The sequence below is a fragment of the Mustela putorius genome, unplaced genomic scaffold (assembly GCF_011764305.1).
Source record: "Mustela putorius furo isolate JIRA1106 unplaced genomic scaffold, ASM1176430v1.1 tig00000743_pilon_pilon_pilon, whole genome shotgun sequence".
Lineage (NCBI taxonomy): Eukaryota > Metazoa > Chordata > Mammalia > Carnivora > Mustelidae > Mustela > Mustela putorius.
In genome coordinates, this window is record NW_025421464.1 from 3,042,625 (window position 1) to 3,064,591 (window position 21,967).

At 42.2% G+C, this 21,967-nt stretch overlaps 1 protein-coding gene across 2 annotated transcripts in view; it reads right to left on the bottom strand.

The window, feature by feature from the left end:
* The window catches only part of CDK5RAP1 (CDK5 regulatory subunit associated protein 1), a 37,902-nt gene that overhangs the window by 8,067 nt on the left and 7,868 nt on the right, over positions 1–21,967 (bottom strand). For both annotated transcript variants that reach the window (XM_045084081.1, XM_045084082.1), the window contains 8 exons: positions 21,378–21,478; positions 18,813–19,023; positions 17,448–17,568; positions 14,333–14,563; positions 11,207–11,304; positions 10,038–10,093; positions 7,564–7,694; positions 5,215–5,364 (listed from right to left, as the gene is read on the bottom strand). In XM_045084081.1, coding sequence (XP_044940016.1) covers positions 5,215–5,364; positions 7,564–7,694; positions 10,038–10,093; positions 11,207–11,304; positions 14,333–14,563; positions 17,448–17,568; positions 18,813–19,023; positions 21,378–21,478 — 1,099 coding nt within the window. The remainder of the gene's footprint in view (positions 1–5,214; positions 5,365–7,563; positions 7,695–10,037; positions 10,094–11,206; positions 11,305–14,332; positions 14,564–17,447; positions 17,569–18,812; positions 19,024–21,377; positions 21,479–21,967) is intronic.

Here is a 21,967-nt window from a genome sequence, read left to right on the forward strand (position 1 = left end):
CATCTCTGCAGGGAGCCTTCTTCTCCCTCTCCCTCTGCCACTCCCCCTGCTTGTGCTGTCAAATAAATAAATAAAATTTTAAAAAATAAGTAAATAAATAACACGCCTATAATCACCAAGTGTCGAGATAATGAAAGTCAAAAGAAGGCTGAGGAATTATTCTAGACCGAAGGAGACCAGACAGAGAAGACAATGCAACATATGACACTGAACTTAATCTTTTTGCTGTAAAGGAGAGTTCTGAGAAAATGGAGAAACTTAAATGGAGTTGGAGGATTGGATTGCAGAAAGGTAACAAGGTTAATTTCCTGATTTTGGTAGTAGTACTGTAGTTATGTAGGAGAATGTTGCTGGTTTTATGAGATATATAATACAGTATTTGAGGGGGTTGAGGGCATCAGGTCAGCAAATAATTCTCTAATGAGTCAAAAAAATTTTTGGTAATGTATTACAACTTTTCTGTAAGTTTATGATTGTTTTACAATAAATTTTTCAAAAGGCAGTGTTCAAGTTCCGTGATTTGAAAACAACCATAAAAATATAAAAATATTTGAGACAAACAGAAATTAGAATACTGACTAAATATTTGACAATATTAACAAACAACAATGACAATAGCATTATGTCGGTTTCTTTTTTTTAAGATTTTATTTACTTGTCAGAGAGAATGAACAAGAGTGAGAGAGAGTGAGCAGCAGGCAGAGGGAGAAGCAGACTCCATCCTAGGATCCTGGGATCATGACTTGAGCTAAAGGCAGACAAGCAGACAACTTCAGTTTAATCAACTGAGTCACTCAGGTGACCCTATTGGGTTTTTTTCTTAAAAGAGTACTTATCTTAGGGCACGGGGTGGCATAGTCAGTTAAGTGTCCAGTTCTTGGTTTCAGCTCAGGTCCTAATCTCAGGGTTTGAGATCAAGCCCTAGATCAGGCCTGCACGGAGCTCGGAGTCCCCTTAAGTCTCTCTCCCCCTCCCCGTACCCTCTCTCCCCTCTCTAAAATAAATAAATAAAGCTCTTTTAAAAAGAGTCCTTATCTTTTAAAGATATATATATTGAAAGGTTAACTGACAAAATATTATGATATATAAATATAATATGTATAGGGGCACCTGGGTGGCTCAGTGGGTTCAAGCCTCTGCCTTCAGCTCAGGTTATGATCCCACAGTCCTGGGATCGAGTCCCACATCGGGCTCTCTGCTCAGTAGGGAGCCTGCTTCCCCTCTCTATGTCTGCCTCTCTGCCTACTTGTGATCTCTCTGCCAAATAAATAAATAAAATCTTTAAAAAAAAAATTTTTTTAATATGACATATAAGCTACTTGCTTCAAAACAATCTAATGGGGGCAATAAAGATGGAAACGAGATTAGCCAAGATTAACACTGTACTGACAGCTGTTGAGGTCTGTTAATGGGGACATAGGCATGCATTATACTGCTCTCTCTATATCTATGTATCTTTTTAATTCCCCATAATTAAAAAGGGGGGGGCGCCTGGGTGGCTCAGTGGGTTAAGCCTCTGCCTTCGACTCGGGTCATGATCTCGGGGTCCTGGGATTGAGTCCCGCATGGGGCTCTCTGCTCGGCAGGGAGCCTGCTTCCCCCTCTCTGCCTGACTCTCCGCCTACTTGTGATCTCTCTCTCTCTCAAATAAATAAACAAAATCTTTTAAAAAAATAAAAAATAAAAGCGGGGAGAGGAAATGTTGTATAGAGGCTCTGGAATGAGCTAGACCTGACTCAAATTCTGGCTCTGCCACACAATCTGTATGGCCTTCAGGAAGTTATTCTACTTCTCTGAATCTCTGTTTCATATCATAAAAGGGCAAATAATAGCACTACCTCCAAAAACTGTGATGGGACTCAATGTGCCAAAGACCATAAAGTGCACAGCTCCTGACAGAGAGCAAATGCTTAGTATACATGAGTTACAATCATCTTATCTGCCACTATGGATATAACAACCGGAAGGTTTTTTGTTTTTTTTTTAAGATTTTATTTATTTATCAGAGAGAATGAGGGAGAGAGCACACAAGCAGGCAGAGTGGCAGGCAGAGGCAGAGAGAGAAGCAGGCTCCTGGCTGAGCAAGGAGCCGGATGTGGGACTTGATTCCAGGACCCTGGGATCAAGACATGAGCCGAAGGCAGTGGCTTAACCAACTGAGCCACGCAGGCGTCCCAATAGCAACCTGAAGTTTTATTTTTTAAGAGTTTATTTATTGGGCAGACGGAGATCACAGGTAGGCAGAGAGGCAGACAGAGAGAGAGGAAGAAGCAGGCTCCCTGCTGAGCAGAGAGCCTGGTGTGGGATTCGATCTCAGGACCCTAGGATCATGACCTGAACTGAAGGCAGAAGCTTTAACCCACTGAGCCACCCTGCACCTTACAACTTGAAGTTTTAAACTGGCCAGGACTAAAGGAAAGAAAGTCCCTCTAAAAGAAAGTAAAGACTCCCAACTGCTAGCCCTGAAAAATCCATTTATTCTCTAGCCCCAAGTGAGAACTGGCTTATGTATATGCCTAAGAAATAATCTTACTTCAGTTTATTTAATTACCATAGGTTCTCTGTAAGCCTGATGAAGCTAGGGACACAGATTGGTAAACTCTGAGTACTTATTCATTCATTCAAAAGAGAAGTACACAAGGCACCTGGGTAGCTCAGCTGGTTAAGCAACTGCCTTCAGCTCAGGTCATGATCCCAGGGTCCCAGGATTGAGCCCCACATCCGGCTCCCTGCTCCTTGGGAAGCCTGTTTCTCTCTCCCTCTCCCTCTGCCTGCCGCGCCCCCTGCTTGTGCTCTCTCTGTCAAATAAATAAATAAAATCTTCAAAAGAAAAAGAAAAAATAGAGAAGTACACTTTTCTGTGCCTTACTCTGTCAGGAGAGCTGGCAATACAGTAAGACCTAACTCTTACTGGATGAAATGTAAATTGCTAATAGACATGTACACGTACAGATCTCCAGAGTCACAGATAATACTCTAAATTACAAAGCATTTAGTGAGGCAAACACCCTTCGGGATATCATGTTAACTGAGCTCACCATCCAGCAGCCAACTGTGAGTCTAGACCATAGGAAGATCGCCTAACCCAGATGAGCTGATCAAGTACAGTTCCTGGAAACTGGAGCTGGTGCTGAGAGACACAATTTTGGTCTGTGAATAGCCAAAACTATAACATGTAAACACAGGAACTATAGGGCTGCTGTGCTCTGTAACAAAAATGAAGAAGCAGGAATAGCTGGTCCAAGGAGATGAGAAAGTACAAGCCTAAAGGGCTTCCGAAGCTAAGCACAGCCCTTCCTGCCCTTGGGCTGCACAAGATACCTCTGAAATATAAAAAAGATGGCTTGAAGAAATTCTCACTGTTACTCACCGAAGAGTCCTAACAAACATAAATACCAGACAATTAGTAGCTCTGATGCTACCATATCCTAAGACATGGAACAGGACTCTCCTTTCTCAATCCAGGACTTCAGAAGAGTCACATAAAGGGCGCCATCTCTCTCTTTCGCCTCCTCTCCAATGGCTGCAACATATAGCTTCAGGCTGCCAAACTTACCCTCTATTCCAATCTGTTTAGCACCCTAGTATCTAGGTTCCCAGGCCTGACTGGAGAAGCCTATAGGAACCTCAAACTTCCCAAAAAGCAGTACATTTCTAAGAAAATGTGATTTATTTTTTAAAGATTTTATTTATTTATTTGAGAAAGAGAGAAAGAGAAAACACAAGTAGAGGGAAAGAGACAGAGGGAAAAGCAGGCTCATTACAGAGCAAGAAGCCTGATGCAGGACTACCCTGGTATCATGACCTGAGTCAAAAGCAGACACTTAACCAACAGAGCCAACCAGTCGTCCCAAAAATGTGATTTTATTTATTTATTTATTTATTTATTTTAAAGGTTTTATTTATTTATTTGACACAGAAAGATCACAAGTAGGCAGACAGGCAGGCAGAAAGAGAGGAGGAAGCAGGCTCCCCGCCGAGCAGAGCGCCCAATGCGGGACTCGATCCCAGGACCGAGATCATGACCTGAGCCGAAGGCAGAGGCTTAACCCACTGAGCCACCCAGGCGCCCCAAAAATGTGATTTCAAAAAGGATTGAACGAGCACATAGCTGGCTCAGTTGGTAGAGCATCCAACTCTCAATGTCGGGTTTATGGATGAGCCCCAAATTGCATGTAGAGATTATTAAAAAAAATAAACCTTCAAAAAATTAAAATATAATAAAAATAAAAAAGGACTGAAGACAGACAATAAAACTGATTCTAAAAACATACATATGATACTCCTTCCAGAAAGAGATGAAGCAGGCATACTCTTCCTAATCCTTCTGCTGCTAAGTACAAAAATATCTTTCAAATGAAGGAGAAATCCTGACATTCTAAGATGAAGGAAGACAATCTACTGCCAGAGTGTCTGAAGGAAGTTCTCTGAAGGGAGAGGAAAAGATAAAAGAAGGAAGCTTGGAACATTAGGAAGAAAAAAACATAATGACATGATTACCTATGCAGAAAATCTCAAGGAAAATGCCAAAAAAAGGGGCGCCTGGGTGACTCAGTGGGTTAAAGCCTCTGCCTTCGGCTCAGGTCGTGATCCCAGGGTCCTGGGAGCAGGGTCCTCTGCTCAGCGGGGAGCCTGCTTCCTCCTCTCTCTCTGCCTGCCTCTCAGCCTACTTGTAATCTCTGCCTGTCAAATAAATAAATAAAATCTTAAAAAAAAAAAAATGCCAAAAAAAAACCTCCTAGAACTATTGATTTCAGCAAGGTCACAGAGTATAAGATAAACACACAAAATTGAGTTATAGCTGTATAATAAAATGAGCACACGAAACACCTGAAATTAAAACATACAATAGCAACTGTAACAGTTTAGAAAAAAAGATACTATGGTATAAATCTAACAAAATACATACAGGAATCCTAACACAAAAACTCTGATAAATCAAAGAAGATCTAAATAAAAGGGAGACACAGGGGCACCTGGGTGGCTCAGTGGGTTAAGCCTCTACCTTCAGCTCAGGTCATGGTCTCAGGGTCCTGGGATCGAGTCTGGGATCGAGTCTGACATCAGGCTCTCTGCTCAGCGGGGAGCCTGCTTCCCCCTCTCTCTCTGCCTGCCTCTCCGCCTACTTGTGATCTCTCATAAAATCTTAAAAAAAAAGGGAGACATATTGTGTTCCAAAAAACAAACGAAAAATATATATACATATGACCTTACCCCTTCCACCAGGACTAGCTGGGTACAACCCACAGAGGTCATGTTGGCTTTTGTTGCTTCTTCTCGAAAGACAGTAATAAGTTCCTCCAAACGCCTTAATTTTACCTCTTCTGGGACATCATCTTTCAGCCTGTGATATGCCCGGGTCTTCTACAAAAAAAAAGAGAAAGAGAAAGAGAAAGGTCACCAAGGACTCACAGAATTCCCTTTTTTCCCCATTCTTCTTCTTCTTCTTTTTTTTTTTTTTAAAGGATTTGTTTATTTTAAGGGCACTTGGGTGGCTCAGTCAGTTAGGTGTCTGCCTTCAGCTTGAGTCACGATCCTGGGATCAAGCCCCACATCGGGCTCTCTGCTCAGCAGAGAGCCTACTCCTCCCTCTCCCTCTGCTGCTCCCCCTGCTTGTGCTCTCACTCTCTGTGAAATAAAATCTTAAAAAAAAAAAAAGACGTATTTATTTTAGAGAGGGGAAAGAGAAAGTATGCGTGCGTGCACACGTTGGGGAAGAGGAGGAGGGAAACAGGGATAGAGAATCCTCAAACGGACTCCCCTCTCAGCAGGAAGCCTGACAAGGGGCTTGATCACAAGATCCTGAGATCATGACCTGACCCAAAATCAAGTCAGATGCTTCATTGCCTGAGCCACCCAGGTGCCCTCACCCCAAAGAATCTATTCTTAAGGGACAGAGGGACACCAAGTTCACTCCACCTCTAAGTTACAGTCATATATACAAGACCCAAGCCATGCCAGAAGGGTTCTCTAGCTCTAGGAGCATTCTCAGAGAGATAGGTAACTATGCAGTCAAGTCACATTTTTATAAGGGTGAAATTCTAAACTTAGTACATGAAAATCAGGCTCAAAATTGTATTTAATTTTGTAAGCTAGAGAGAGAGAATAAGAATGTGGGAGCAGAGGAAGAAGCAGATGCCCCATGGAGCAGGGAGCCCAATGCAGGACTCAATCCCAGGACCCCAGGATTATGACCTGAGCTGAAGGCAGATGCCCAACCAACTGAGCCATCCAAGCACCCAACACATTTTTTTTTTTTAAGTTTTCTGTATACAGGTTTGTAATACAGTTGAAGAACCACTGAGCTAGATATAAGTACGGAATTATAGGAAAACCTATATATCAATGTGTGGTCATTCCACTTGTCCTTTGAAAGAAGTACAAAGACAAATGGGTTTATTCTATTTTGTCTTATTAACAAAAACTTGCATCTATTGTGCATTTACCATTACCAAACACTATTCTCACTTCAAAGGTGGAGACACCAAGGACCTTTCTCAAGATCATACAGTTATTAAGTAAGACTGGCAGAATCTGAATGCTTGCTCTCATCCACTAGACTACTAGGTCTCTATAACCTTAACCCTAACTTAGAAATTAGATCCCAAAGTGAACACTCATATTAATCCCCATGACGCTTCCACCACACACTGCACACCCATTCCCAAATCTAACATTAGAAAAGAATTTCTCTTGCATATTTGTGATGTCCATGGAAAAGCAGCAGCAGATTTGGAACCCAAATCTACTCTGAAGCTTCATCCCTGAAGTAATTCTGTAACAGACATAAATACATACAATAGCCCACTTACACTGCCTACAGAACAGTAGGCAGTGAGCTTTAAAAGATATGAATTAGCTTTGCTGATGGCAGCTGAGTGATGCTGGTGGCTAAGGTCATGGGATCCTTCATTCATCAATCAGCTTTCCTGAGCCTCCTGGCCACCGAGCCTCTTCAGCCTCCAGCCCAAACACAAAGAAAGCCCCCACTAAGTTGACTGAAGAGAGGAGATATGACCTGTGCAAATTCATCCCTACCATCAAGAAAATGGCAAAAGATCAGAACTACCCCTCCTCTGCAGGAATTACACATTACTCTCCCCTTCCTTCCTCATCTCCTTCCGCTTTATATTCCTGGGAATCCGTGTACAGAGAAGCTCTCTAGTGGCTATAAGTGGGTTCACATGGCCTAAAAAATGAAAACTAAAATAGCTGAGAATGGCTAGGAGGACAAGGTGCATCTGTAAAACAATGCATATCTGTAGGCCAAAACATTCCTGCATGATTTTAGTTTTCCTATAAGGAATAGAATCCCTACCTGCACATTCAAATTCTAAACGATCTAAACATAATTTCAAATATTTTTATGAAAATAATGTCGCAAGCAATCCATTTTCATCTCAAACTGCTGAACTGTATAAAACAGTAGACATGTTGATTAAATCAAAAATAAAGAAATGAGTGGTAAGATCTCGTCGCTTCTCAAGAACTGCCTTGCTGCCCCAGTCAGAAATTCTGTTGTACCATAGAAGTAGCTTCTTCTGCATCCCAAGAAGGGCTTACCTGTCTCATACTGTAAGCAAAAAGGAAGCCCATGTTGTACTGAACTTCCCGAAGCAAAGACACCGTCTGGAGGTGATCTTCCTCCGTCTCACCACAAAAGCCAGCAATGAAATCACTGCTGAGGCTCACCCCTGCAACGCATGACAAAGGACAACATGTCACTGCTGCCTACCTTCAGGAGAGGCCTTTGGCACTTGTGGGCTACAAAGGGTGGGACAGCAATTGTAAACTTTTCCTAGAGCTGCTCAGCTCATGTGCAAGTGAAACAAAATAGTCATTACAGAGCAAGATGGGGTAGGCCTGCTTATCCAGAATGTTCCCATGCCAGTTCCCATCCTTTTAGGGCAGCTGGCTGGCTCAACTGGTTAAGTGTCTGACTCTCGGTTTCAGCTTGGTTCATGATCTAAGGAATGAGGTCGAGCCCTGTGTGGGGCTCTGTGCTTAGCACTGTCTACTTCTCTCCTTTTCCCTCTGATTCCTCCCCTTGCATGCAGCACTCTCTCCCTCTCTCTCAAATAAATAAATAATTCTTTATAAAATAAATAAATCTTGGGCGCCTGGGTGGCTCAGTGGGTTAAAGCCTCTGCCTTCAGCTCAGGTCAAGATCTTAGGGTCCTGGGATAGAGCCCCAAATCGGGAATCTCTGCTCAGCAGGGAGCCTGCCTCCCCCATCTCTCTGCCTGCCTCTCTGCCTACTTGTGATCTCTATCAAATAAATAAATAAAATCTTAAAAAAATAAAATAAAATAAATAAATCTTATATAAAGTTTTTTATTTATTTTTTTTTTTTTTAAAGATTTTATTTATTTAACAGACAGAGATCACAAGTAGGCAGAGAGGCAGGCAAAGAGAGGAGGAAGCAGGCTCCCTGCTGAACAGAGAGCCTGATGCGGGGCTCGATCCCAGGACCCTGGGATCATGACCTGAGCTGAAGGCAGAGGCTTTAACCCACTGAGCCACCCAGGTGCCGCTATAAAGTTTTAAAAAAATTTTTTTTTTTTAAGATTTTATTTATTTATTTGACAGAGAGAGATCACAGTAGGAGAGAGGAAGGGAAGAGATCACAGAGAGAGGAAGGGAAGCAGGCCCCCTGCCGAGCAGAGAGCCCGATGTGGGGCTCGATCCCAGGACCCTGAGATCACGACCCGAGCCGAAGGCAGCGGCTTAACCCACTGAGCCACCCAGGCGCCCCTATAAAGTTTTTTAAATAGGGAGACCTGGGTGGCTCAGTCATTAAGGATCTGCCTTCAGCTCAGGTTACGACCTCAGGGTTCTGGGATCAAGCCCGGCATCAGGCTCCCTCCTCAGTGGGAAGACTGCCTCTCCCACTCCCCACCTGTGCTCCCTCTCTCGCTATGTCTTTCTCTGTCAAATAAATAAATAAAAATCTTAAAAAAAAAAAAAAAAAGTAAAAATTTTTAAATAAATTCTTTTAAAAACATACCTTTGAAACCAATTTCATACAATGTTTAAGACTATAGGAACAATAACTATTGTCATTAAATACTAAGTGCTACGCTTTCCTATCTATTTAATTTAATCTATGTAATTATTCCCACAATCCAATGAGGTACTATCAACTCTATTTTACATATATGTGTGTGTGTGTGTGTGTGTGTGTGTGTGTGTGTGTGTGTGTATATATGTATGTTTGTTTTTTTTAAGTAAACTCTATGCCACACATGGGGCCTGATCTCATAACCCTGAAATCAAGGGTCCCATGCTCTACGAAGCCAGCTAAGTGCCCTTACTAACTCTATTTTATAGATGAGGAAACTGCAGCCCAGAAAGCCTTCGCACTATCCTGCCCCTCCAAAATGAAACTATGCATAATTCAAGTTACAATAATAAGAAATTTGGAAACAAATGTAGATACTGTCAACCAAATCTAAATTAGAAAGACTACAAAGTTAGGTCCTGGGATCAAGCCCCACATTGAGCTCAGCAGGAAGCCTGCTTCCCCCTCTCCCACTCCCTCTGCTCGTGTTCCCTCTCTCACTATGTCTCTCTCTGTCAAATAAATAAACAAAATCTTTATAAAACAAAAAAGACTACAAAGTAGTTTTATTAGGAGAAAAGGGAAAGAGAAAAAGGAGTAAGAGTTAAGATAATAGGAAAGGAATTACCTCTAAAAATGTGTACATTTTTAAAGATACCAATTGTCCCCAAATTAGAACTAATTTAGACCAAACTACCTTTGCCAGCTAACAAGAAAGATCAAAGTCTGCCCCATATGTTCAGAAACACGAAGAATATAGAAATCTCTTTCACCCTGAGGTCACAAACTGATCCATACTTTTGTGTACATCTAGCAAGACCAATACATTAAAAAAACAGAGAGAAGTAAAAAGAGAGAAAGAGAAAAATGAAGAGGCGCAAAAGCAGCATGAAGGGTGTCATAAGGCAGTGTCAAAACAAAAACGCTGTGGCCACTGGTAGAGTTATGTGCTCGACAGAATGCTTCTTAAACATACCTGGGATAGATTCTCTGATATGACGAATTAACTCCATGTAAGCTTCTCTTGAATATCTGCAATAAAGAAAAAGAAGAAAAGGCTTAGATGAACCAATCTTCTTTAAAGGAATGCTACAAAAAGATAAGGCTATGAATTACCACATATAACCACTTCTCAACCACATGGGACAGTCCAAAAGTAGGCTAAAGTACACAAGAGTCCTTTTGATCCAAATCCTGTAGTATAACCTAATCTATAGCCCACAAATCTTTAATTCAAGACATACACTATTTTAAATAGCCTTTTTAAAAAATAAGTAGAGGGTACCTGAGTGGCGCAATAGGTTAAGCGACAGACTCTTGGTTTCAGCTCAGGTCCTGATCTGTGTCATGAGATTAAGTCCTATGCCAGGCTCCATGCTCAAGAAGTCTGCTTGAGATTCTCTCTCCCTTTCCCTCTGCCCCTCCCACTCATGCTCTCTCTCTCTCAAATAAATAAATCTTAAAAAAACTAAAAAGTAAATATTCTTTTTTTATTTAGGGAGGATAGATTAAACACTTTAGAGGATCTCTAAAACTGCTCTAAAATAGTGGAAAACAAGACAAGGCATTAGTTCCATACGGGTTGCTATTTGTCACCTCACCCTTTCAGTCTTACCTCTGCAATACATATTAGTCCCAAAGTAAGTGAACAGAGGTATGTTTAAATTCCAAGACTTAAAAAGCTTTAATGTTAAAAGCTACAGGATTCCAATTTCAAAAGGAATGTACCACACATTTCATGCTTAATAAAAAACATGCTGGGGGGCCTGGATGGCTTAGTCAGTTGAGCATCTGACTGTTTTTGGCTTGGGTTGTGATCTCAGGGTCATGAAATCAAGCCCTGCGTTGGGCTCTGCACTCAGTACAGAGTCTACTTAAGACTCTCTTTTCCCTCCATGTGTGCATTCTCTATATAGAATAAATATAAATCTTAAAAAGAAATACTAAACAAATGACATGAGTGATTCAGTCCTTAATCTATATTTCTGGAGTAAACAGAAGCAAGTTATCATGTTCATGAGTTTACTAATAGAACAGATATTTATTGAGCAGTTACTATGTGCTATACTAGGTCCTTAGACATGGTGTGGTCCTTAAGAAAACATGGAAAGGTGCAGGATACCCCATCCCCAAGTTAAGTCTGACCCCCTCCGCATAGCCTCCAATACACGACTGCTTCCACTCTGGGCTGGTAGGTGAATCTGTTTACAGATGTTGTCTCTCTCATGAATCAGCTGTAGAACCTGATCAGATAGAACACAGTAAAGGCCATCAAAGTCTCACCAAAGTACACTGCAGAAAAGAATACCACTCCCACTGTTTCTCTACCAAGGTTAATTTTCAAGTAATTAATAGGCCAATTAAACCAAATACATGAATTATCCAAATCCTTTATTTTTACTCAAGCCACGTTATCTGTCCCAGACATTTCACCTGATGGCATTTCTGCTTTAAAAAAGTGAAGCAAGCAAACAGAGGTCAAATTCAAGCCATGGGGTGACAGAGACAAGACAAGAAAAGAGGGACACCTGGGTGGCTCAGTTGGTTAAGCCGCTGCCTTCAGCTCGGGTTGTGATCCCAGGGTCTTGGGATCAAGTCCCGTATCGGGCTCCTTCCTCGGCGGGGAGCCTGCTTCTCTCATAGCCTCTGCCTGCCTCTCTGCCTGCTGTGTGTACTCTCTCTCTCTCTATCTCTGGCAAATAAATAAAATCTTTAAAAAAAAAAAAATAAAGAATCTTCCCTTTAAAAAAAAAAAAAAAAAAGACAAGAAAAGAAAAATGAAGTATTTGTTTCATCTAACTTCCAAACTAATTAACCACTTTAAAAGACACCATCAAAGAATGCTTGGGTGGCTCTGCTGTTAAGCGTCTGCCTTCGGCTTGGGTCATGATCCCAAGACCCTGGGAGTGAGCCCCACATCTAGCTCCCTGCTCAGTAGGGATCCTGTTTCTCCCTCTCCCTCTAACTCTCCCCTGCTCGAGCTCTTACTCTTTCTCAAATAAATAAAATCTTTAAAAAAATTAAAATTAAGATAAAAAAATAAAAGACCATCAAGAAGGAGCACCTGAGTGGCTCAGTGGGTTAAGCCTTTGCCTTTGACTCAGATCATGATCTCAGGGTCCTGGGATCGAGCCCCGCATCAGGCTCTCTGCTCGGTGGGCGCCTTCTTCCTGCCCCCCCCCACCTGCCTCTCTGACTACTTGTGATCTCTCTCTCTCTCTCCCTCTCTGTCAAATAAATAAATAAAATCTTTAAAAAAAAAAAAAAAGGACCATCAAGAAACTGGAAGTAGGGGCACCTGGGTGGCTCACATGGTTGAGCAGCTGCCTTTGGCTTGGGTCATGATCCCACAATCCTGGGATCGAGCCCCACATCAGGCTCCTTGCTTGGCTCCTGGCTCTGCCTGCCTGCCACTCACCCTGCTTGTGCTCTCTCTCTCTATCTCTTTCTCTGTGTCAAATAAATAAATAAAAATCCTTAAAATAGAAAAAGAAAGAAAGAAAGAAAAGAAAAGAAAAAAAAGGGGCACCTGGGTGGCTCAGTGGGTTAAAGCCTCAGCCTTCGGCTTGGGTCATGATTCTGGGGTCCTGGGATCGAGCCCCAAATTGGGCTCTCTGCTCAGTGGAGAGCCTGCTTCCTCCTCTCTCTCTGCCTGCCTCTCTGCCTACTTGTGATCTCTGTCTGTCAAATAAATAAATCTTTAAAAAGAGGGGGGCACCTGGGTGGCTCAGTCAGTTAAGTGTCCAACTCTTGATTTCAGCTCAGGTCATGATCTCAGGGTCCTGGAGTCGAACCCTGTGTCAGATTCTGCACTCCTCAAAGAGTCTGCTTAAGAATCTCGCCCTCTCCCACCATCCCTCCCTCACTTGCACACCCTAAAATAAATAGAGCTTTTTTCTCTCCTAAGATTTTATTTATTTATTTGACACACAGAGAGAGATCACAAGTAGACAGAGAGGCAGACAGAGCGGGAGGGGGAACCAGGCCCCCTACAGAGCAGGAAGCCCAATGCAGGGCTCAATCCCAGGACCCTGAGATCATGATCTGAGCCGAAGGCAGAGGCTTAACCCACTGAGCCACCCAGGTGCCCCTAAAATAAGTAAATCTTTAAAAAATAAAATCTTTAGGGCGCCTGGGTGGCTCAGTGGTTTAGGGCCTCTGCCTTCGGCTCAGGTCATGGTCTCAGGGTCCTGGGATCAAGGCCCGCATCTGCCTCTCTGTCTACTTGTGATTTCTGTCAAATAAATAAATAAAAATAAAATTTAAAAAAATAAAATAAAATCTTTAAAGAAACTAAAACTAAGAAAAAATATTTGAAAATATATATTGACAAAGGAGTTATATCATGAATACATGAAGAACACTTGCAGCTCAATAAAAAGACAATCCAGAGGCGAAAAGGTTGGGGTGGGACCAAAAGAGATTTCACCAAAACAAACAAACAAAAAAAATTTAAAAAAAAAAAAAAGGTTTTACATGTGGGCTATACACTCCATGCATTGCTAAGGCACTTTGATAAGTGCCTTACATTATACCTTTAATTTTTTTATACATTATACCTATTTCCCAAAAACCCAAAGCAGGAGGCTATTATTAATCCCATTTTATAGATGAAGATGACAACCTGACCCTGATGAAGTTGAAGACAAATTTTTTTAAATATATCAATCCCATACCCGCCCACCTTGGTGGACTTTAAATCTTTGGTGAAATTAAAGAGCAATACAGCAACACACAAGATGCCCTGAGCGAGACTCAAGGACTGCTGCCTCCCACTGGGTCCAGCCTTTGGCATACTTAAGAATGCCACCTAGGGTCACCTGCGTGGCTCAGTAGGTTAAGCCTCTGCTTTTGGCTCAGGTCATGATCTCAGGGTCCTGGGATGGAGCCCTGCATCAGGCTCTCTGCTCAGCAGGAAGCCTACTCCACCCACTCACCCCTGCCCACCTCTCTGCCTACTTGTGATCTCTCTCTCTGTCAAATAAATAAATAAATAAAAGTCTTTAAAAAATTTAAAAGGGATGCCTGGGTGGCTCAGTGGGTTAAAGCCTCTGCCTTCAGCTCGGGTCGTGATCCCGAGGTCCTGCAACTGAGCCCCACATTAGGCTCTCTGCTTAGCGGGGAGCCTGCTTCCCCCCTCTCTCTCTGACTGCCTCTCTGCCTACTTGTGATCTCTGTCAAATAAATAGATAAAATCTTCAAAAAAAAAAAAAATTTTTTTTTAAAAGGATACTGATAACAGCTTGGCACAGTTCTCTTGTCGATACTCACCTCATCAGGAAAGTCTTTGGGGTGGGGAGAGGTAAAACGGATCCTCATTTCAGGATCTACTCTGGAGACCTGATCCAGAAGGTGAGCAAAACGAAGGCCCCCTTGCTTGGGTTTATAGTTGGTAGAAAAGCCACGGCTGAGGTTAGTAGACACAGCATTGTTGAATTGGACCTCTGAACTGTCCCGAAAACTATTAACATTCTGACCAAGAAGTGTCACTTCTTTCAGCCCCTAAAAAAGGAAAAATAAATACATCAGAAGCCAATTAAAACCTTCTTTGTAGTTTCATTGAAATTAGCTGACCCTACCAAGAGCCATCCATAAATGTATTCTATTCTGTCTTTAACCCAATAATTTCACATTTGGGCATCTTGTCTGAAGAACTCAACTTCAGAATTTCTAGAATCTTAAATAAAAATTAGCTTCAAAGCATTTTTTGAGTAGCAAAAACCTGGACACAAACTCAATGTTCAATAATAATGGTTAATTTGTAACACAATAAATCAAATTCTGACAGCATTCTGCCAGTTGAATATTATATAATCATTGCCCATGAAATACTCTTCCCAAAATATTTAGCCTAATTTGAATCAAGCTTTTACACCTAACTTCCAATGTGTACCAAAATTCAGAGGAATATTTTAAATGACAACATGAAGAAGCAATCAGACAAATTCAGCAATATCTGATCTCTTCAAAAACTTAATATATCATTTAAAGCAAACAACAAAAAACTGAAAGGGTTGTTTTAAATTAGGAGGGACTGAAGAGGGGCGCCTGGGTGGCTTAGTCGTTAAGCCTCTGCCTTTGGCTCAGGTCATGATCTCAGGGTCCTAGGATTGAGTCCCACATTGGGCTCCCTGCTCAGTGGGAAGCCTGCTTCTCCCCTCCCACTCCCCCTACTTCTGTTCGCTCTCTTGCTGTTTGTCAAATAAATAAATAAAATCTTAAAAAAAAAAAAAAAAGAGGGATTGAAGAAATATAAAAACCAAATAAAACAAATCTTGATTGGATCTTGGTTTAAAGTTTTTTAAAAAATGGTATTTTTGGACAGAGATACCTGGTTAGTTCGACAATAAAGCATCTGCCTTTGAACAGGTCATGATCCTGGAGTCCCAGGATTGAGCCCCATGTCAGTCTCTATGCTCAGCGGAGAGTCTGCTTCTCCTCCTCCCTCTGCTCTTCCTCATTTGTGTTTTCTCTCTCTCTCTCTCAAATAAATAAATAAAATCTTAAAAAAAAAAAAAAACAAAGGTATTTTGGACAATTAAGAAATTTTGAGGAACCCCTAGCTGACTCAGCTGGGTAGAGCTTGGGACTCTGGGGTTTTGAGTTCGAGCCCCACGGTGGGTATAAAGATTACTTAAAAATAAATAAACTTAAAACAAAACAAAAAAAAAAGAAATTTGGGAGCACCTGGTAGCTCAGCTGGTTAAGTGTGTCTGCCTTCAACTAGGGTCATGAGCCCCACATTTGGCTCTCTGCTCAGGGGGAGTCTGCCTCTCCCTCTGCCTACCACTCCCCTTGCTTGTGCTCCCTCTCTAATAAATAAAGTATTTCTTTTTTAACAAAAAAAAAAATAATAGTATACAGAATGTCTCTATCCTGACGAGTAGTTCTGGTACTATGGGGGAGTTGGAAGGGGAGAGGAGACGACTTGAGACCAGGAAGCATGTGGAAAGGAGGGATATGGAGAAGACCTCCCAGTGCCTTGAGCAGCCGGGGAGCAAAGCAGGGAACTGAGGACTGGGGACTGGGAGATGAGAAGAGAGCACTGCTAGAGTGTGAGAACAGAGACAAACTGCTGACTGAAAACTGGAGCAGGGGCTGGCTCCCACAGTTCTTGAGCAAGCAAGGAAGGAAAGAGGGAGACTCTAGTGGAAGAAAAGCTCCTTATTCCCAACCACATCCTCCTCTTCAGTGCTTGAAGATCCAGGCCTAGAGTTAGTGGCGACCAGCTTCCAACAGGAAGAAAGTAGGAATTCTCTCCCCTCCAGCCTCTGCTGGGATTCACTAACCTCATCTATTCTCTGTCCCTCAACTAGCAAGCTGGCTCTGTGATATAATGAGGAAGACATTTGGGCAGTTTCCCCAGAATGGACAAATAAATCATTCTCTGAAAATTTACTATATGCCAGGGAGTTTAAAAACATTTAGGGGCAGGGCACCTGCGTGGCTCAATCAGTTGAGGGGCCAACTCCTGATTCTGGCTCAGGTCATGATCACAGGGTCCGGAGATCAAGCCCTCAGGTGGGCTCCACACTCAGTGGGGAGGCTGCTTGAGATTCTCTCCCCTCCTCTCTCCCTCTACCCTTTTCCTTTCTCTCAAATAAACAAATCTTTAAAAAAAATTACGGCACCTTGGTGGCTCAGTCATTTGAGTATTGACTCTTGGTCTCAGCTCAGGTCATAATCTCAGGGTTATGAGATTGAGCCCACGTCAGGCTCCACACTTAGCACCAAGTTTGCTTAGGATTCTCTTTCTCCCTCTTCCTCTGCTCCTCCCCTTCCTCATGCATTCTTTCTCTAAAAATAAATAAATCTTTAAAAAAAATTAAACTACATGGGCATCTGGCTGACTCAGTTGGTAGAGCATGTGACTCTTAATCTCAGGGTTGTGAGTTCAAGCCCCAAGCTGGGTGTTGAGATTTCTTACAAAAGAAAGAGACAGAGAAAGAGAGAATGGGAGAGAGGAAGGAAGGAAATAAAGGAAAAAAAAGAAAAAAAATAAAGACATTTAAACTACAACAATATTCCCAAAAACCCAGCAAGAAAGTTACTTTTCACAACTGAGAAACTGTGTTTCAAAGATAATAGTTGAGTGACCAAGGCACCAAACCAGAGAATGGTACAGCCAGAATTTGTACTCAATCATCTGATTCTAAACTCATGCTCTCTCTATTCCACTGTGCTGCCTCCTTAAACAAACTTCACATGGATCTGCCTATAATTTATAAGCAGCAAATCAAAGATATTCATCCAGGTATTTCTTTCTGGCCAGGTATGGGTTCTAAACCTACACGGCTTAGAGATAGAACAGGCAGCAAAACGAGAAAGGTTGTTCTCATCCCCCTAAAAACATGTTTACAAGACAAAAGCCTAGAGGACTTTTCACCTGCTCTGAAAGCTTCCTCACTTCCTCTAGAATGGAAGCAACAGGCCGACTCCTCTCCCGGCCACGTGTGAAAGGAACAATGCAGTAGCTGCACATGTTGTCACAGCCTCGCATGATAGACCTGGGGAGAAAAGCACCAAAACTTCATAACAGGAATAGGATTCTTGCTCCCACCCAAGGAGCAAGTCATAGCTCCCTTAGTATTATCCTTTGACTCTGAATCCTCTGGGCACCATACTCACACTGGACCAATCTGAGACTTTTTTTTTTTTTTTTAGATTTTATTTATTTATTTGACAGAGAGAAATCACAAGTAGATGGAGAGGCAGGCAGAGAGAGAGAGAGGGAAGCAGGCTCTCCGCTGAGCAGAGAGCCCAATGTGGGACCCGATCCCAGGACCCCGAGATCATGACCTGAGCCGAAGACAGCAGCTTAAACCACTGAGCCACCCAGGCACCCCAATCTGAGACATTTTTTAAGGGAAACGTTTTTTGTCTTTAAAAACTAGGGGCTCCTGGATGGCTCAGTCGTTAAGTGTCTGCCTTTGGCTCAGGCCATGATCCCAGAGTCCTGGGATCCCCTGCCATTAACATTATTTTAAAAGTGAGAAAGGAGGGGTATCTGGGTGGCTCAGTGGGTTAAGCCTCTGCCTTAGGTTCACGTCATGGTCTCAGGGTCCTGGGATCCAGCCCCGCATCACGCTCTCTGCTCAGTGGGGAGCCTGCTTCCCCTTCTCTCTCTCTGCCTGCCTCTCTGCCTACTTGTGATCTCTCTCTCTGTCAAATAAATAATAAAATCTTTTTTTAAAATTAAATAAATAAATAAAAGTGAGAAAGGAGGGACACCTGGGTGGCTCAGTTGGTTAAGCTGCTGCCTTCGGCTCGGGTCATGATTCCAAGGTTCTGGGATCAAGTCCCACATCAGGCTCCTTGCTCAGCAGGGAGCCTGCTTCTCCCGCTGCCTCTGCCTGCCTCTCTGCCTGCTTGTGTGTACTCTCTCACTCTATCTCTGGCAAATACATAAAATCTTTAAAAATAAATAAATAAATAAATAAATAAGCCAGTTTCTTAAAAAAAAAAAAAAAATGTGAGAAAGAAGGAGTGCCTGAATGGCACACTCTTTTGGGCACCCAATTCTTGGTGAGGTCAGGTCATGATTTCAGGGTTGTGAGATCGAGCCCCTTGTTGGACTCTGCACAGAGTCTGCTTGGGACTCTCTCCTTTTGTCCCTCCTCACCTCCAGCCCCCACCCACCCCCAGCTCATGCACCTGAGCTCTCACACTCTCTCTACACCCTCTCTCAAAAAGAAAGAAAGAAAAGTGAAAAAGGAGAAGTTCACTCCTTGTCTCTTGCACGATATCTCACACAAAGGCTGAAGTAGCACTGGGGCTTGTCTGGACTGGCATGACATCGGCATAGGTCTCATCCAGAGAGAGCAGCACGTTGGCAGCTTGTTGGCCTGAATCGGCAACAGCCAGCAGACGAGGAAGGTCCCGGTAGGCATCTGGACCGGCCAAAATATCCACCATTTTCTCCCTGTTGAGAATCTCCTCCTTCAATCTCTCAGCCATGCAGCCTGGGAAGGAAAAGAAAATGAGCACCTGTTCCCTAATTCATCTGGTCCCATGTCTACTTCTCTGTACACATTATCTCCAGCTAGGATCAGAGCCAAGGGCACAGAAACTTCTCTGACAGCTGAGCATCATCGCTCCTCAAATTTACCCAATATTTCCATGGCACTAGAACCTGCATCTTCCTATACAAGAAAACCACAGGAAGCAAGCAACTTAAGAAATTCAATTAAATACCCAGAAAAATTAAGCCATCGCCCAAAGACATTTCTAGACATGAACCTTTTTTCAACTGAAATTTACTTCAAACTCCAAACAAAACTTTTTATTCAGGAACCTATTTAAAAAAAAAAAAAAAAAGAAAGAAAAAAGAAACTTATATAATTGTACTTATATCCTTTATCCCTTTTCTTACCCATAATACCTGCTAAGACCTTTAAGAAATGAATTAACCATCTATGCTGCTATCTTCTGAATCCTAAAAAACCACTGTTTATCAGTAAGGCTACAGAATTTCAAAACAGGGGCACCTGGGTGGCTCAGTCAGTTAAACATCTTAACTTTGGCTCAGGTCATGATCTCAGCATTCTAGCATCAAGCCCCACACTCAGTCTGCTTCTCCCTCTCCTCCTTGACCGCTCATGCTCTCTCTCAAATAAATAAAATCTTTAAAGAAAAGAGAAGGGTTCAAATGGTAAATTTTATGCTATATGTATTTTACCATAATAATAAAACAAAGTATTGGGGGGATTTCTGAAATTCCTAACAAAGATATAGCCGGGGCTTCTATAATGAAGAAACTGATATGAAACATTCAGCTAATCCTTCCAACCTCCTATATCACTTAGTACATTAATCTGTGTAGCAGGATATGCTCCAACCATGTTTGGACCCTTCATCAAGAGAAAGTAATTATTCCAAAATGAACAGTCTGTTTTAAAATTAAATAATTAACAAAATTCTGGGACCAAAAGGGCATAGAATATTCATTTTTGAAATATGCTTCCCAGCTATCTAGATCAGAACTGTCCGAAAGAACTAAGATGACAGAAATATTCTTTATCTGTGCTGTCCAAACTGGTAGCCACTAGTCAAGTGTGGCTACTTAGCAGTCAATATGTGGTTAGTGAGAATGAAGAAGAGAATTTTTAATATTATTTCATTTTACTTAAAATTTATTTTTTTTAAGATTTTATTTAGAGAGAAACAGAGAGAATGAGAGAGAGAGGGAGAGAGCACAAGCACGCCTGAGCTGGGTGAGGGGCAGAAGGAGGAGAAGACTCCCTGCTGAGCAAAGAGCCCAATGTGGGGCTCAATCCCAGGACTCCGGGATCATGACCTCAGGCAAAGGCAGATGCTTAACCAACTGAGTCACCCAGGCGCCCCTTAAATTTATTTTTTAAGATTTGTTTTTTGGGGGGCACCTGGGTGGCTCAGTGGGTTAAAGCCTCTGCCTTCGGCTCAGGTCATGATCCCAGGGTCCTGGGATCGAGCCCCGCATCGGGCTCTCTGCTGAGCAGGGAGCCTGCTTCCTCCTCTCTCTCTCTCTGCCTGCTTCTCTGTCTCCTTGTGATCTCTGTCTGTCAAATAAATAAATAAAATCTTTAAAAAAAAAAAAAAAAGATTTGTTTTTTGGGGGTTTTTTTGGTTGTTTTTTTTTTTAAAGATTTTATTTATTTATTTGACAGACAGACGTCACAAGTAGGCAGAGAGGCTGGCAGAAAGAGAGGGGGAAGCAGGCTCCCTGCTTAGCAGAGAGCCCCATGTGGGGCTCAATCCCAGGATCCTGAGATCATGACCTGAGCCAAAGACAGAGGCTTAACCCAGTGAGCCACCCAGGCGCCCTTTTTTTTTTTTTTTTTTTTTTAAAGTAATCCCTACACTCAACATGAGACTGGAATTCACAATCCCAAGATCAAGAGTTGCATGCTCTATCAACTGAGCCAGCCAGGGGCCCCTAATTTTAGTTAAATTTAAATAACCACATGTAACTAGTGGCTACCACACTGGTCAGTGCAGATGTAGATCTTCACCTGAGCATACATCAGGAGTCAAGATGAAAGGTGCCTTTGCTGTAAATTCATGCTGTTCTTTCAAACTCCAAACTCTCTCCTATCCATAACTCTATGCTGCCATAAGCCACATTGGAGTCTAGGAAGGAGAGACCACTTTCTGAGTACCTATTACTTCAGGGCACTATGAAAAGCCCTTTTATGAGCTTCATTTCATTTAATCCTATAGCCTCTGCCATGAAATACAAGAGTTACATGAGGTGTACGACAATTCTTCAAACACTGGGAATCCAGCCTCTAAGGGTTTCCCAAGTGTGAAAACACAAAATCTACAAATTACCGAATACCTAGAATCCCAATCCTCAGAGGTACTCGAGAGCGGAGCCGTTTTGTCTTCAGGGCTTTAAGCTGATGTAAACGATTCCAGATGGTCTGCTCAGCCTTCTCCCTGCAAAGATCAAGAGGTAGAACTCAACCTGAAGATAAACTAGAGCACAAGCTAAAAGAGTACAATAATGGAAATAAAATAAAAACAAACTTCAACCCTTTAAATGAATGTCTATCTTTTACGTTAAGGGAAGATAAAGAGGGAGCCAACTCAGGAAGCACCACTTCCTTCCAGCTTATCTCCACACCTGACAAGCCCAAACTCAGAAACAATGTACTTCACAAAGCCTCACAGAGTTTGTCCACCCTTTAACTGCCCCATCACTTTAACTACACTTTTCCCTGTAGTTAGCAACTCTCTTTTATTGTTTGATTTTTTACATAGTGCCTTCTGCCAGATGTTAGAGCTATTTGTGTATCTGCCTTAGTTCCCTTATCGAACCAAGCTCCTGAAAGCCAGGCTCCACAGAAGAAGCGTCCATTTCTGAATCTCCCAAAGCCATGAAGATCAGTGTCTTACAGCAGAAACACTTATATTAACACTAAGGAA